This window comes from Meriones unguiculatus, chromosome 7 (assembly GCF_030254825.1).
Source record: "Meriones unguiculatus strain TT.TT164.6M chromosome 7, Bangor_MerUng_6.1, whole genome shotgun sequence".
Lineage (NCBI taxonomy): Eukaryota > Metazoa > Chordata > Mammalia > Rodentia > Muridae > Meriones > Meriones unguiculatus.
The window spans coordinates 104,696,061-104,713,585 of NC_083355.1; the positions used below are offsets into that span (position 1 = coordinate 104,696,061).

At 40.9% G+C, this 17,525-nt stretch overlaps 1 protein-coding gene across 4 annotated transcripts in view; it reads left to right on the forward strand.

The window, feature by feature from the left end:
* The window catches only part of Ttc8 (tetratricopeptide repeat domain 8), a 57,761-nt gene that overhangs the window by 11,428 nt on the left and 28,808 nt on the right, over window positions 1–17,525 (forward strand). For 3 of the 4 annotated variants that reach the window (XM_021627192.2, XM_021627190.2, XM_021627191.2), the window contains 5 exons: window positions 5,575–5,695; window positions 6,719–6,782; window positions 6,874–7,033; window positions 7,237–7,326; window positions 11,143–11,187. In XM_021627192.2, the coding sequence (XP_021482867.1) occupies window positions 5,575–5,695; window positions 6,719–6,782; window positions 6,874–7,033; window positions 7,237–7,326; window positions 11,143–11,187 (480 nt within the window). The remainder of the gene's footprint in view (window positions 1–5,574; window positions 5,696–6,718; window positions 6,783–6,873; window positions 7,034–7,236; window positions 7,327–11,142; window positions 11,188–17,525) is intronic. The other variant, XM_060388020.1, reaches the window with a different exon arrangement.

Consider the following 17,525-nt stretch of genomic DNA (forward strand, 5'->3'; position numbering starts at 1 on the left):
CTCACCTCCTGGCAGTCAGGGGGCAGAGAGAGGGAAAGGGACTGGGGACAGGATATAACCTACAAAGACATGTCCCCTGGAGTCCCATTTGCTCCAGCTAGACCCATCCCCCACCTGCTAATAGTCCAGCTATGAAGGCATTTGTGAAATCATCTATGGATGGGATTAGTGATGGGGTCCTTTCTCAATAGTGCCACCAGCAGAGACCACGCCTTCTATACAGGAGCCTTTGGAGATATTTCATAACCAAACCCTAAAAGGCCTCACAATGCCAACAGAATATATTGTGCCTAAAATTTAATTTCACAGGTAGACCGTCAAGTAGTACTGCCAGCTTTTAATGACATTCAAATCATATCAGAAAGATTATTCTTATTTGACTTACTCTATTAATCAAAAATTACTTCTCATGTGCCTTAACCTGTGGGCCTTGTGTTACTTCTCTTAATTACAGTAACAACAGAATAGTGAAAACACGTTTTCCAGCTAGCTGAGTTTTTGTTTCGTAAGTGAAATTGGATTAGCCTTGTAAAAGATGGAGCACACAAGTCAGTACTTTCTTGATGGCAGGCGCTTCAGAGACTTATCTCAGTAGAGTAGAAGGGGCAGCCCTCGTAGCTTGACTGTACTCCAGTACAGGGACCCACCCCGCATGAAAAAGACTTGATGGGTTTTTCAAAAGGAAAAGAAAAGAGAACATAAAGTTGGGAGGAGGTCTGGGAGGACTTGGAGGGGGAAGTGAATATGATCAAAATGCATTGTATGAAATTATCTAAGAATTGCAAAAAATTCGTGCAGGGAAAAAATTATATTCATTTAGATTGTGAGAAACTTTTTCCTTTGTAAAAAGTTCCTAAACATCTTCTTTTTTTTAAAAATTTGATGTTATAGAACTGGGGTCTCTACTATAATACAAATATAGTCACATGTATGAAAAATTGTTTTTTAAAGCTGGACTACTGCAATGTTGAACATAACATACAAAACAAATTTGTACTTTTATTCAGATTTAAGGGAAAATTAGAGATTATTGTGTGTGCCTGATCATGTTTCTTTTTTAATATGCAGGGGATTTTAGGACTTTAGAACATATTTGGCTTATTTAAAAAAACAATTTTTTTTTAATCCCAAGCCCCATCTGCTGTTTTCATTAAAATCTCAAGAATTGTTCACATTGCTGGGAGTGGTTATTTGAACATACTCTGATGTGTAATCAAGCAATGATGTGTGATTTTTCAAAGTCATTTTTTGTTGGGACAGAAGAAAAATGAAGGAAGATGATTTCTTTCTGAAATATTGATGAATTTTTAAATCAAATAATGGTTTAAATATATGTTCTATTTTGGTATCCGTTGCTGTGATAGACACTATGACCAAAAGCAGATTGAGGAGGAAAGGCTTATTTCGTCTTCCACTTCCAGGTCACCATTGAGGGACGCCAAGGCACGGACTCAGGACAGGAACCTGGAGGCAGACGCTAAAGCAGAGGCCACGGATGGGGTGCTGCTTGCTGGCTTGCCCTCCAGGGTTTGCTCAGCTTGTTTTCTTTTACAACCCAGGACCACCTGCCTAGAGGTGGCACGGCCTCTAGTATGCTGGGCACCCACATAAATTACTACTCAAGAAAATGCCTCCACAGACATGCCCATGCCTATAGGCCAGTCTGATAGAGGCGATTCTTCAACTGAGGTTCCCAGGTAGCTCTAGTTGTTTATCGACTTAAATCACAAACAATCAATGTCCAGCCATAACTTTTCTTCCTTGTTTATCCCAAGATTTTGTTAACATCACAGTATAAAATGTAGTTCAACTTTTTAAATACCACAGTATTTTAATTCTTTCAACACTTTAAAAGTCTACAGTCTCTTTAAAAAATTCAAAGACTATTGGCTATGAACTGCTTTAAAAATGTACTTATTCTAAAAGGGAGGAACACAGTCACAACCAGATTAAAGTAAAACCAAATCCAGCAGTGTAAATCACTCAGTGTCCGTCATCCAGGATTCACCCATAATCTGGGCTCCAAAGGTCTTGGGTGACCCCTGTAACTTTGCTACCACCAGCACACATAGCTTTTCTCATAGGGTCAGGTTAGCTGTACTCCATGGTCCTGACATCTCCAACATGCTAGGGTCTCTACTGCAGACTGAGACTGTAGCCTCACCAGTGGCCTTTCCTGGCCTCTTCAAGGATTCCAACCTTGCTACTTGGTACCAAGCCTAAGATGCTTCCAAGAGCCCATCAAGCTTGGGGTCTTCACTGCAGCTGAGCCTGAAATTTTACCAATGGCCTCTCCTGCTCTCTCTCCAAGGAGACTCCATCCCTGCAAACAGTGCCAACGTCAACCTCAGATACTGTCCACGACCCCTTTGTGCATTTAAAACCAGTACAATGTGTGAGACTCTTTCACATTACCATGTTTGGTTACCAGCTTGAGATGGCTGCATCTTTGCCCTCCATGGACCACAGCTTCTGTGTCTGACCCTGAGGAAATATTTCCCAGAAGATTTCACCTCCATGATGCTGTTCTCATATTAACCACAATTGATTTTTCAGCCCCAGATAACCAGCATATATTGTCCCACTAAAACAAAGTTTTCAGTTCCATAGATTCTTAATCCAAATACATCAAATAGCCCTGATAGAGTATTTGAACTGACTCAAACTTCTCTCTAAAATTTCTTGAGCTAGGCCTTCATTATCTGCATTTTCTTTAACATTTTCTTTCAGCTTCCCCCAGAATATCCTGTTAACCTCTGAGAACTCAATGGTTTTTCTGGTGCAGACTTCCAAAAGCCTTCACATTCCTACCTGAAAAACAATCCAAGACATAAAATCCACATGGTCAGATCCATCACAGGAATGCCCCATGTTCCTGGTACAAACCTCTGGGCGAGTTCAGCACCATAGCCAAAAGCAATTGAGGGAAAAAAGACTTTACTTCAGCTTACTCTTGCAGGCCACAGTCCATCACTGAGGGAAGCCGAGGCGGGAACTGAAGCAGAGGCCATGGAATAGTTCTGCTTACTGGCTCCCTGGCTTGCTCAGCTTCTCTTCTTATACGACCCAGGGCTACTGCTCAAGGGTGGTGCCTCCCACAGTGGTTTGGACCTTCCCCTATCCATCATCATTAAAAAAATTCTCCCACAGGTTTGCCTACAGGCCAGTTTAATGGGGGAAAATTTTCAGTTGATCTTCCCTCATGCCAGATGACCCTAGTTTGTGTCAAGTTCACAAAAACTAAACAGCAACATATGCTTTATCTCAGATCTTTAAAAATTTTGTGTATATGTGTATATACATGTACATGAGTGTGCTATGTATGTGTATGATGTGTGTGATATATGTGTGTGCATGAGTGTATGATATGTGTGTATATGTATGTGTGTGTGAGAGAGAGAATATGTGCAAGCCACAACCTGTGTGGATGCCAGAGACCCAGTTTGGGTGTCAGCTCTCCCCATTGACCTTGTTTAAGACAGGGTCTCTTGTTTGGCACTGCGTGTAGCAGGTTTGCTGTCCTGGGAACTTCTAGGATTCTCCTGTCTCTTCCTCTTAGCTCAGCTGTCCAGTGCTGAGATTACAGGTCTGTAATCTGTGTTAGATGGGTGCTGGAGATGGAACGCTGGTCCTCACTCAAGCTTGCACAGCCTGTGTTTTACCCACTGAACAATCTCCCAAATCATTCCAGATCTTTTAATATCAAATTTTCATATTATTGTTTCCATTTCTTAAGACCTAAAAATCCAAATTATATTTATAAAGACTGAATTCATGGATTTTTTTAAAGTAGATGTTCCTACCAGATTTCTCAGACAGTTATTTACTTATTGGGGCCAGGAGAGAATGATAGGTTCACTTCCCCTGTTTTGATTAGCTCAACACAGAAACATTTATATCATCTTAGCGTTCAAGAGGTTACTCGGGGTGGATATCAAGCACAACAGATTGGACTATGAAATGGTAGGAATGACTCAAAACTGGTTAAGATGTGTCCATGAGTATTTAATAACTGACTGGGTAAATAATGCTTAAAATTGTAAAAACGTGCTTTTTAAAAAGCTTGATTTAATATGAGTATGGTGTACATGCGTGTAATTCCAGCACTAAGAAAGCTAAATCAGGGGGTCTAGAGTTGAAGGCCGTTCTGGACTACATAGTGAGAACCTGTCAGAGAGAGAGAGATTGGGGATGGTTGAGTGAGGGGGGCAGACTGGCTGAAAAAGATTCAAGTTAGGCTCCGATCAGAGTAAAAATACCTAAACCTCACTGTAGCACATGCCCTCTGACTGTTCTCTTAGCCCAGACAGATTTGCCAACATTCACAACTACTGGAAGTTTCCAAATATGCTGTGAGCCAATCATACCTGGCCACAGAGCCAAAGCTGTAATTATTTTTATAGTCATCGTTGTTTTGAGAAGATATTATGTATCACAGGCTGGCTTTGAACTTGCTGTGTAGTCAAGGAGGGTCTCCCAAGTGCTGGGATTACAGGCATGTATTACTATTCTGTCCTGCCTATCTCTCCTTCCTTCCTTCCTTCCTTCCTTCCTTCCTTCCTTCCTTCCTTCCTTCCTTCCTTCCTTTCTTCTTTTTCTTTCAACTGTATTCTATAAAACCTATTTTTTTTTTCTCTCACACACTTGTCACCTGTTATACCTTGCTCTCCTTAGCTATTTTATCCATTAGATGCTAGGATCCATGCGATGATCTTGTTTCCTACTCAGAGCTAGCCTGAAAGTACATATCTAAGGGGTCTTTAATAAAAAGGCTGACTGGATAACGTTCCATATGTGTGGGGACTTTGCGGACTTCCTGTAGCTTTCAATTTCTTTCTGCCTTAGCTCCTTTTGCTTCGGCCTGCTTCATAACCAGATTCCTGGTATACTGAGCCCCGGTCTTTCCCCAGATTTTCCTGTTCCTCTTCCCCGTGGACTGTAGAGTCAGCTCTGTGCTGCCACTTCCAGACTTGCATTCCTCTCAGATCATGCAAAGCACATTCTTGGCTTTTAGTCTGGAAAAAAGCAGTGAAGCTATTCCATGTGTTTGACAAGAAAGTTAAGTCCATACACCTTCACGATGCCCTTCTCAGGCTGCTGCAAAGTTAATGATGCTTTCAGGTCGGATTCTTTCACTACTTTTCCATTCTCCATTGTCTTCAACAGGTTTTCTCCTGACTACATCACAAAATTACAGGGGTTGAGTAGCGACTCTGACCTTAGTCTGAGTCAACCAACGTTTCCTGAACTTCTAATTATACATAAAAAAATGACAGGTCTAGAAATTCAGGAGTGCACAAGGTTGAAATGCTTGTATTCTGAGGAACAGAGGCTGACACATGCCTAGATGATCACAGTATTTGTCAAATATGGCCAGTGCAGAAGATCAGAGCATAAAGGAAAGATTGAAGAAGACGTGAGGAGCCCTGGGGTTGGAGACTGGGGAGGACTTCCTGGAAGTCGCGGTCCTGAGGCGGAGAACAGAGTGCACGGACAGAGCGTGCCCAAGTCAGTCAGCCCTATAAGATATCTAATGGTATTTTTACAAAAGCTTTCCTTTTCTGTGGTTTTTAGGCAGCTTGGATTTTGAAAGCACGAGCATTGACTGAAATGGTGTACGTAGATGAAATTGATGTAGATCAGGAAGGGATTGCAGAAATGATTCTGGATGAAAATGCTATTGCCCAAGTTCCACGTAAGTACTCCTTCTTCATTAAGTTAAAAAAGGAGGAATATAGCATTATCAGAGGAATATGTGTTCATATGTATTTTTATATTTTATATAAACACATATATAATGAGATTATCTTAGAATCCAAGTCAGGGTCATTGTATGAATAGTATTGGAGGACAGCCATAACATTTGGTGGTTTGCTAATAATTTATTAGTTGTTGAGATCTTCTTTTCCTCATTGTCTTGCTAAAATATTTAAATCCTGCACACAATCATTTATTTGGAGACATCTGTATGAAAAATAATTAACTTTTATTTTAAAATTTAAATGGAGCCTAGAACCATTTAAATTTTAAAGCATGCTAGTTTTGAATCTGAATGCAGGCTGTACTAATAGGGTGATCTGCAAACTTGATTCATTGAGCCTCTGTTATATGCCATAGTACCAAACCTACCTTATAAACTCCTTGTGAAGTCTGCATGCTAAAACATATCACATGATAGGGGCTCACTTGTCAAAACACAGTCAAGAATGGAGTCGTGTGAAAATTCTGAGTGCTTGTGAGAAAATACCAAGAATACAAGACAGAGTGTTGTGACCTCAGTTTCTTCAAAACTCAGAATTGTCTTAGAGTGTGTTTCCATGCTCCACCCAAGTGCAGCGGATCCGAGTGGGTCTACTTCAATCATTGATTGTTATTCAGATGCCTCTGTGGAAAAACATGTGTGGCTCATTCTTGTGATTGAACATCTTACTCGTGATTCTTCTTAGCCTCAGGGTATGAATTGTCTGATGCTCTGAATAAAATTGGCTTCTGCATGAGACTTTAGTCCACCTCACTTTTAGGTGCTGGTCTCTCAGGTTCATGCTGCCGGCTAGAGCGGTGAACATTCACTGAAGCTGAGTCTCAAACACTTTCCTCAAACTGTTTCCTACTAGTAATGTCTTCTTTCTCAGGCCAGTATATGTCTGCAAATTAGATTACTAAGAGTTTCTTAAAATTCATAAGTAATCCATAAGTTGATTATTATCCCATCTTGTAGGTCCTGGCACATCTCTGAAGCTCCCTGGAACTAGCCAGATAGGAGGACCAAGTCAAGCTATCAGGTCTGTGTTTTAGGTTCATTCTTCTGCCTCCAACTCCTGATCCACAATTAATTGATCTTGTTTGTGTTATAATAACTGTTGCTCTCCACAGGCCAATCACTCAAGCTGGAAGACCCATTACGGGTTTCATCAGACCCAGCACCCAGAGTGGGAGGCCTGGTACAATGGAACAGGCCATCAGAACCCCCAGAACTGCCTACACAGCACGGCCCATCACTAGCTCATCTGGAAGATTTGTCAGACTCGGGACGGTAGGTTCTGTCTTTCCTAGAACCTTGTATTACCCAAGTAGCTTTACACCTCACTGGTATTACAGTGGAAAATTAAATGTAAGTTTTGAATTAATTCTTGTTGCCTTATATGTTCTATAATCTATTATAATCTTTATTCATAAAAACTCTATTGATATTTTAAGAGAAAGTTTTCAATGTCTTGTTCTTCTTTTCTCTCATAGGCTTCCATGCTTACAAGTCCTGATGGACCATTTATAAATTTATCTAGACTGAATTTAATAAAATATTCCCAGAAACCTAAGTTAGCAAAGGTATGTACTTCAAAAGATTCTAAGTTATGAAGTAATGACAGATGAATCAACCATAAGATGACTTTTGTTAGTATAACATGTAAAAATTCTCTTTGTCTTGAATTGAGTACAATTGATCAGAACTAAGCACATATATAATTATTATGGGAAAATCTTTTTCCCTAGGTAACAGCAATAATTTACAACCAAGAAGGCAGAGAAACAGTATTGTCTTTGTAGAACAGAGCTTGAGGTTGTCGGTTTGTTTTTCAGATTGGTCTGTTCTTAGAACAAATCATTTTCAACTCTTGTATGATTTAAGGACTGTCAAAAGATAGAATACATACATATATATATATATCGATAGATAGATAGATATGTTTAATTAATAACTAGCTAGGCTCTCAGTATTACTCAAGCCAGAAAACAGCCAACGTGTCAACTACTGCGGTACTTCTCATCACTTGGAGTATTCCCTTAAATTAAGGAGAAGATAGGGGCCAGAGACCGCAAGTGAGTAAGGGGGCAGGATGGAGGAGAGTGGAAAAAATAGAAAGAAACTAGAGAAATGAAAACAAAAAAATAGAAAGGAAGATGTGCAGGAGTTTTCCAGGATGAAAAGCTCGGGAATGAGGGGTCTTGGGAGAGCCTGCTCAGGGGTTAACGTGTTTTCCTCACAAGTATGAGGGCTTCCGTTCACTCCCAGGGATAACACAAGGGAGGTGGATATGGGCCAGTCAGATGGCTCAGGGGGAGCAGGGGGATGCCACCAAGACTAACCCGACTGATCCACATGGTAGGAGAGACCTGACTGCCCTCGGCTATCTTCTGGTGTCTTCATGTGTGTGCTGTGACATCCACGTGTATCGTATGTGTGCATGCATATGTATACACATACACACACAAATAAGGTTTTCAAAAAGCGGGGTCTGGCGGTGTGATGATTGCTTTTAATTATCAACTTTGCATAATCTAGAATCTCCTAGAAAGAGCATCTTAATGATGAATTATTAAATCAGGTTGACCTGTGGCCACATCTATATGGGATTGTTTGACTTGTTTGATTGTTAATTGATGTAGGAAGACCCCATCAGCCCAGTATGGGTAGCACCATTCCATAGGCTTGGGGTCCTCAACAATATGAGAGAAGAGATAGCTTGGTGAGAACAAGCAAGGATCCATGTTTTGTTTTTGTTTTTTCTCTACTCCTCACTGTAGATCCATTACTTTTAGTTCTTGCCCCAACTTTCCTGCAATAATGAACTTAACCTAAACATGTAAGTCAAGTAAATGCTTTCTTCCCTAACTCACTTTTTGTCAGGGTATATTATCACATCAGTAGAAATGAAGCTAGAAAGGTGGCCTAGTTTGATCGATCAGTGAGCCCCGGGCCAGTGCGAAACTGTCCTAAAAACAGGATGGGCTGGGGAGGTGTCTCGGTGGCTAAGACCACCTGCTGCGCAGTCCTGAGGACTGGAGCGTGGGTTCCAGTCCCCACAGAACAAGCTAAGTGTCCCACTCGCACATGTAACCACAGTTCTGAGGTGGTTGGAGACAGGATTGCTAGGGTTCAGAGGCTTCCATCCTAGCCTGCTCAGAGGAACAGGCAGCGTGGTAGAGCAGAACACCCGATGCTCGCCTCTGTGTGCAAACAGGTGTGCCCGCCCCTCCCCCACCCCTGCCACCACGCACACAAATAGAGCTTTTTGGGGGGGGGAATAGAACGTGGGTGGCTTGATGAGGAACAACAGATGAGGTTGCCCCCTGGCTGGCTTCCACACGAGCAAAATGCCCCTAAAAGCAAAACGAAATAAAACAAAACCACAAGGTGGGGGAAGCTTGGAACAAATCACACAGGAACACTTGCTGTCTGGAAACTCATTGAACTCTAACCAAGCAAACTCAACAAAAAGTCCGTGAACTTCGTGCTTGAGTGCTGAGTTCATTCCTAATTGCTGACATTCTGGTGTAGATAAAAGTGGAACGCCATTTGGGAGACTGTGTCAGACCGGGAAAACACTGATCTCCAGATCTCTCACCACACTCTAGTCACAGGCATTTAGGAGACTGTAAAGCTTTACTCGGTTCCCCTTTCTTCATGAAAGTAGAATATTAACACGTAGGCCCCCCTACTAGAGGTGACTGGCTGGCCAGGTTTTAATGCAGCCAATGGAGTTAAAGTAAGATACATCCAGGGCAGACCTGGTGTATGTTCTAGATTTGGCCAAGCTAGATTTCCTATGTTTCTTTGGTGTGCTGTAAAAATGTCACCAAGTCCCCCCACCCCAACTTTCCTTGTCTCATCAGAACTTCTTAATACCGAGTGATGTCTGTGGTGATGCTCACACACAGATGCTTGGTTCCACAGCTTGGGCGTTTGTGAAAGCCGTTATGGTAATAGACAACTGTACTTTTAGGTTTTTGATAGGAAGGGAAGGCTTGCTGTATGTGAGATTTTTTTTTTTTTTGGATGTTATCTGGTTTTATTGGCTGTTCTTTTCAAGCCAGGGTCTCAGTGTTTAACCCAAGATGGTCCAGAGCTCCTGCTCTGTCCCATGTCATCCTCCTGGTCGTTCAGTTCGCAGGTGTGCATCGCCGTGCGTGACACTTCTCTTTTCTTCTTTTGTGGTTGTACTGGAAATCACACCTTTGGCCTTATTCAGTCTTTCCTTCCCTCTCTCTTCCTCTCCCTTTCTCCTGACTCCTTCCCTTCCTCCCTTCCTCCCTTTTCTCCATAGCTGTCTGCCTCTGTCTGTCCTTCCAGTTCCCTTTCTTTCCTTGTTGAGATAGTGTATAGTGATAGTCTGGCCTTAGTGCCCACCCCAAAGCAGCTGGGTTTACAAGTCTATGCCATCAGGACTGCATCCTTTTTTCTTTTTTCTTTTCTTTTCTTTTTTTTTTTTTTGCTCTATGTCTTCCCTGTTAAGATGTGACATCTCCAAGGGCCACCACCAAGTGTTAAATAGTGCATTTGAGATGTAGGGTATTAGAACTAGGAATTCATCCTCTAATACTCATCCAGATGAGCAGGGTAAACACTGAAAAAACACACCCTTCTGCCATGGCTGGACAGTAGAGTCATCTGGGACCGTCACAAACTGTAGCGGGGACTTCCCAACCTTTCATACCTGGTGTCTAATTTAATTGGCCTGGTCTGCTCCCCCTCCCCGCCCCCACTCTCCCATGTGTGCACTTGGACTGTGTAGCTCTCTGTTAAACCTGAGGAGATGGCCTTGAAAATTAATCAGTAAGCCTGGCTGTGGTGGCGCCTGCCTTTCATCCCAGGACTCTGGAGGCAGAGGCAGGCGGATCATTTAAGTTTAAGGCTAGCCTGGTCTACAAAGTGAGTTCTAGGATTGCCATGATTACATAGAGAAACCCTGTCTCAATAAAAACAACAATTAAGCAGAAAATTCAGCTTAATACTTATATCCCATTGTTTCAGAAGAAATACTCAATTTCCCATGTGTCAAAATTAAATAAAAATCCTGATACTATAGAGCATACAAATTGGGTAAAATATTCATGATAATCATAAGTCCTTAGGAAATAAAGTGAACTTCTTTTGTCTTGTTCTAATAAAATAATGCATATAACATAAAGGAAAAAAGATTCAGCTCTTTGAATTTTCAGTTTATTGTCTGTAAAAACAAGAGTCCATTATGAGTACAGAATTTTAAAATGGGTTATTATGACAAATGACAGTCACATTTATTACTTAGCAATTCCTAGCACTTTAGAGATCCTGGATTTTTGAGTCAGCCAAGTTTTGAGTTTTCATATAACAATAACTGTTAAAATAAAACTGAGTGTATTTTGACATTTTTTCCTCCACAGGCTTTATTTGAATATATTTTTCACCATGAAAATGATGTTAAGATGGTAAGTGACGAATTTATGTTCTTTTCTTTCATTGTAATTTTTCAGACTATGGGGCTTTAGATTTTTGAAATGTTCTATTTCTCTCCTTAAAAACAAATGGAATCATTAAAAATTGGAGGAACTGAAAGTTTCAGTTTCAGTGAAGACATTTGTATAAATATAGAAGTGATAAGAATTATGCCTGGTTCATAGATTCTGTAGCTCTTGTTAAAGGGCAAAGATAACTGAGAATACCATATACCTGTTAAAATGTATTCTTTATGCTAATGGTGTTACTAGGCCATTTTTCTTCAGACCACAGAATATTAGAAATTTACTGACGTGCATTTTTGCCTACTTCTGCCCCTCTCGCCCATGAAGATTTCAAATAAAAAAAGTATAAAGAATAACATAAAGGGCCCATGTTATTCATGACATAGCTCCAGCAATAGTCAGTTTTCATGCTAACTTCTCACTAATTAAGTTTGAGGTTATATGCATATGACTTTCCAAATTTGTTTCAATTTATATAAGTTGGTATGTAAATGAGAAGAAACTTCAGAGTTGTTCAAGTCAAATAAAGTCAATTCTGTAAGGTCTGATAGCACGTTTCCCCTTTTCTCTCTTTCTCCCTCCCTTCCTCCCTTCATTCCGTCCTTCCTCTCCCTCTCTTTGGTTTTTCAAGACAGGGTTTCTCTGTGTAGCCCTGGCTGTCCTAGAACTCACTTTGTAAACTAGACTGGCCTCAAACTCAGATCTGCCTGCCTCTACCTCCAGAACCCTGGAAGTAAAGGCACGTACCACCACGGGCTACATCCCCTCCCAACGCCCGTTTTCTTATTAGTCCAGGAAAAGCACTGTGTTCACATGTGCAGTGTTCAGGAATGCCAGTGAAAAGGTGACAGCACACTCGTTCTGCAAAGCTGTCCGTTCTCACTGTGGAAATAAAATTGACATAAACTGTCGCTGGGTGTGGGGCTACACACCCGTGATCACAGCACTCTAGAGGCTGACTTGGGAGACATGAGTTTAGGTTGAGTCTGAGCTACAGAGTTAGACCGTGTGTGAAAAACAAAAGCAAACAAGAGTTGATTGCCAAACTGAAGGTAGCCAAGAGAATGCTTAGAGGATGATCGATGCTGGCAGACATCCAAGTGAGCAGGCTTTCATGGAACGAGGCAGAAGAAATGGGAAAAAAAAATGGAGAAACCCTGAACGGAGGATGGAATGAGAGCTAAATAAGGCTTCTCTTCAAAAATGAGGGCAGCAAAGACACTCTAAAGTAATGGCTGAACTTAATGATAGATTGGATGTTGGAGGCAGAGGAAGGAGACACTAGTCACAGCTGCCACCTGGGGATGCTGTGAGGACAGCAGCTTTGCTAACAGGCGTGGGATGTGAGGGAAGCTTCAGTTTCTAAAGCTGCATACTTAGTTTTGTGTTTGAAATGACAGAGGCCTGTATGTGGAGAAACCATTTCATGCACTGAGGAATAAGGTCCGTGTGTGCATCTGAGGGCCTAGCTGGCTCCTGTGAGATGAGGAAGTCACATAGGGAACAAAGGAGTCTAAGGAGGTCCCCCAAGAAACCATGGACATTTTTGTAAACAGAACCCGGTGGTTTTACTTACTGTAAGGCTCATAGAGGCTTTCAGCGGGATGATGTGTAATACTACTGAATCCTGCTCCATTTCACAGATGGACACATCTCTAACTACTAAATTCTCACACATCTGCTCTTAGAAGGTTTTGTTTTGTTTGTTTGTTTTTTGAAACAGGATCTCACTGTGTAGCCCAGACTGGCTTTAGACTCTCACTCCTCCTGCCTCTGCCCTCCAAGTGCTAGGATTACAGGTGTGTGCCACCACATCTGGCTTTATACTCTTGGGTTTTTAAGATTAATTCATTTACTGAGGGGGCATCTGTTCTTTCATCCAATGTCACTCGGAGGGATGCAGCATGCTGGCCACTGTTCCAGTCTTGAGATCAAGGATAGAGGAAGGCCAACCCAAGTCTTTGCTCTTTATATTTATGTCAGCAGATTACATTCTCATTGACCTAGAAATAGAAATGCAAAAGGGCCTCTCTTTCTTAATTACCTGTGTAATTTTATAACAATGGATGTGTAGGTCTGTGTTACACTTCCAAAATCAGAATCTCCAGGGGAGGCTGAGACTCTGCTGTTATTAAGAACTCCACAGGCAATGCTATTGCTCAGTGGTGATTGGGAAACTACTGCTGTAGACTATATTCTGAAATTATAGGAACACTAGAAAACATTTATTCAAATGTAGGAAATGGAGTTGAGGACCCTTGGCAGCATTAGAAATCTTGAGTTCCATACAACAACCTCACCAGGGAAGATAGTTCATGAAAAGAAATCAGTGAATTAATAGAAAAAAAAAAACCATAACAAAATGACCTTTAAGTCCATCTCAGGGACAAGAAACTGTAAAATAGGACTAGAGTCTCTATCTGTAATTTTATAAGATTATGTTCATGAATAATGATTTAACATATTCAAAATAAGCACTGCTGAGCACATAGTGAAGCTTTGCATTAGATCTTTTTGATTCATTAAATGACAACTGAGGAAGCTTGTTTATTCTTTTAGGCATTAGGTTGACCAGTTCCAAAAGTTTAAACTAGAGTATGAGAACCGGAGTTTATTCCCCAGAACTCACACATAATTGGTCATGGTGGTATGTGCTTATAATCCCAGTACTGGGGTAGAGAGGGGTAGGTTCCTTGAAGCTTGCTAGCCAGCCTAGCCTAATAGATGAGCCAGCCTAGAGTCCCTGTCTCAATAAAAAGCTAGCTGGCTCTGGAGGAATGACAGTTAGATTGACACACACATTTGTTGACACATACACATACAAACATACACATGCTTACACATAGCTCAACAATCAAACTGCTTCATGGGTTAGCTTTGTGAAGCAATCACAAAGGTAAGAAACTGAATGCTTCTCATATTCAATTTCTATATAGTGGGAAGAAAGGAAAAATATATCTACAGGGTGATTTTAAATATTGCTTGTCATATTTAAAAAATTATCTGAAGTTCTTAGAAAGCTTTTTTTCTAGCATCTATGTGGCATGTATATGGATATTCATGTGTCTACTGGCACACAGTATGTCTCTGTGTGTGTATACACGTGGAAGCCTGTGGTTGATGTCAGTGTCTCCCTGATCCTGGAGCTTGCCATTCCAGCTAGTCTAGGGTACTAAGAGGGCTCCCTGCCTTTGCCTCCTGCTGCCCTCCCTGCTGCCCTGTGCTCTGGGATAGCAGGCCACTGAACACACACCCTCAGTGGATTCAAGAGATCCAAACTCCTGGTCAGGAGAGATTTACCTGCTGAGTCATCTCCCAGCCCTCAGAGGGCTTCTTATGACATAGAAAATGACCCAGGCACAGACAGTTTAGAGAAGTAGCAGGAAATGTAAGATAAAGGGATTTAGAATGTTTAGTGAGAATGTCATAAATTATTACAAATTATACATGATGTGCAAAGGATGCAATTTAGAAAATATATGATAATAGGAAGAAGATAGCCATTAACACATTAATTTGTCCTCTACTTTCAGTTCTCAAAAAACATCAGGAAAATAGCTGAATTTGTAATGATCACTATAGTGTTAGACACAGTAGCAAAAATGATTGAAAAACAACATAAATGCTTGGTGCTACACAGCAAATTTGATAAGTTATAATTAACATCAGGATGGATTTTCATGTAGCCATTAACATAATTATCAAATTAATAAAAATTACGAATGTTTGTTTTATGTAATATTGGGTCAAAAGCATCCATTCATAATGTGAACTAGAACTATTGCTAAATACATGTGCACATATACTTAAGACATATTTGGATGTATTTCTTGAGAATAGGTATCTTTGTTCCATGTGTACTTGTTGAATGCCCACAATGCCTCAGCCACTTGAGTTACATCAGTGTAGAAAGCATCTTGGCCTCACAGCAGTGGTGGAGATTAACTCTCATTTTCTGTTGTTTTCTCAAACTTTTCATGAGTTTCCTGACTTAATAGCAACCTTTGGTTTATGTATTAAGTACCTTGGTAACTTTAAATGCTCATAACCGGGCCCTCACTTTATCCATCTGCTAGTAATCTAGTGTGGAACACTCAAAGAGGTAGTTTGTTTTTGTTTTTATTTGGTGAAAAGTATGAACTTCATGGAAATGTTTGCACTTATGAAATCATCGGTGTATTCCTTAAACAAATAATTACTGAAGCCCTTGCCTTGTCCCGTGACTGGTGGGAGGATACTGGGAGGACAGCTGCCTGTGACTGTTTCCTACAGCAGCTTGCATGATCTCACACACAAACTCACGCATACTGCTCTTTGGATCAGACACTAACATTAAAATGTCACTTTAGATTTTATCACAAATGTTACTTTCCAAGAAGGATTTAGATAATGAGCACAAACTGGGCATTTTTAAAAAACCTTTTATGTATTTTGCAACTTTAACTAGAAAAAGAAAAAAAATGAGGGGATTTTTTTTTTTAGCATACTAATGAAATCAGAGCTGCTTTTATATGTATTACTTTGGATGACCTTCAGATTTTCAAAAGAAAGTATTTTGCACAAATACAGGGGATATTATAGGTAAATATCAAGAACTGTGAAGTGGCATTTAAATGCCAAGAAAGTAAAATTGACCTTTGATGTGACAACTATATTTCTGTCTCTGTGCTCCTATTTGGGGGCATTATTGACAAAACTAAAGTGACATGTGTGTTGGTCATTTTTTTTTAATCTTTCCATTAATAGGGAGCCTGCTAGAGATAACTATTAAGAGTACTATGAAGTATTTTCAATGATAAGAATAATAAGAAAAAAATCAGTCAGGCGAGATGGCTCAGTGGGTAAAGCCACCTGCCACCAAGCCTGAGGTCCAGAGTTCAGTCCCTAAGCCCCTCGTGGTAGAAGTGGAGAACTGAGCCCTGCAAGCTGTCCGCTTCACATGTGTACCATTGCATGTACACATACTCCCACGCATGCTTGTTGAGCTGACAAAAACTATTTGTTCTTTTATTTTATTGTTACCTACACGTATACATTTGAGTTTTTAATGACATTCTCCCTGTGTGTGCGCTTAACTGATAGTTGGTGGTAAAGCATGTGTGTTGATGATCTGGAATCTTTATTCCCATATGCTCTTGATTGTCAGCATCTTGAAGCTGTCATAACTAATCAAAGTTTTAAAAGTTCTTAGTGTTTGGACGTGTTTACAGATAACTCTGTTCAGATTTGCTGAAGTTCCTTCTACAGTTAGACTTCAATGAGCCTGTTCCTTTAAAAAGTAACATTTTGGGGTTTTATATTAAATATATATTAATAGTATTTAACGTAGCCATTAATTAATTATGTTATTTAAAATTAATTGTCTGTTCTGTTGCTGTGAAGAGACACCATGATCATGGCAGCTCTCATAAAAGAAAGCATTTATTTGGGGCTTGCTTACAGTTTCAGAGGCTTAGTCCATTATCATGTGGGCACAGCAGCCCACAGGCAATAGCTAAAAATTCTGCATCTGGATCAGCGGGCAGCAAGAAGAGAGAGACATTAGGCCTGGGTTGGGCCCTTGAAACCCCAAAGTCACAAAACTCCAGTGATGCATTTCCTTCAATAGGCCACACCTCCTAATCCTCCTCAAGTTGTGCCATTCTCTGCCGATTAAGCATTCAAATCTGGGAGTCTCTGGGGGCATTCTTATTCAAGCCACCACACTCACTTTTTTATATGTACACAATGTGTTCTGTTTGACCCCTTTCCCTCCCTCCCATCCCTATCAGTCTTCTCTCATCTCTACCAGTCCCTTTCCTAGATTCATGACTTTTGGTGTTGCTTCGTGACCTGTTTATTTTAACCAGGGCCCTCTATGCGATCACTGCAGTTAGACTCTCCATTGGAGGCTGATGGAGTTACCAGTGGGTGTGCACCTGAAAGCAATGTCTCCTTCTCTCCCTGCACCCATCCATAGTGAATAGTAAAGCTGGGAGGAGCAGGGTACCCCGAACCCCTTATTCATCCATGCCTGGCTGTTGATGTTCATGCTCTTGTGCAGACAGCACAGGCATCTGCTGTGAGTTTGTGATGGCAAGAGCTGTGTCTTGCCAGGACATAACACTTTGCAGCCCTTCCCCATCTTACAGCTTTTACAGTCTTTCCCCATTCCTTCCGCAGTGTTCCTTGAGCCTTAGACAGGGTGATATAGCTGTTTTGTTAAGGGACAGTCACCTGTATGCCACTTTTTCTCAGGGCTCTTTGTAGCCATCAGTTTCTATACTTACCACTATTCACTGGAAAAAGAGGCTTTCCTGATTAAG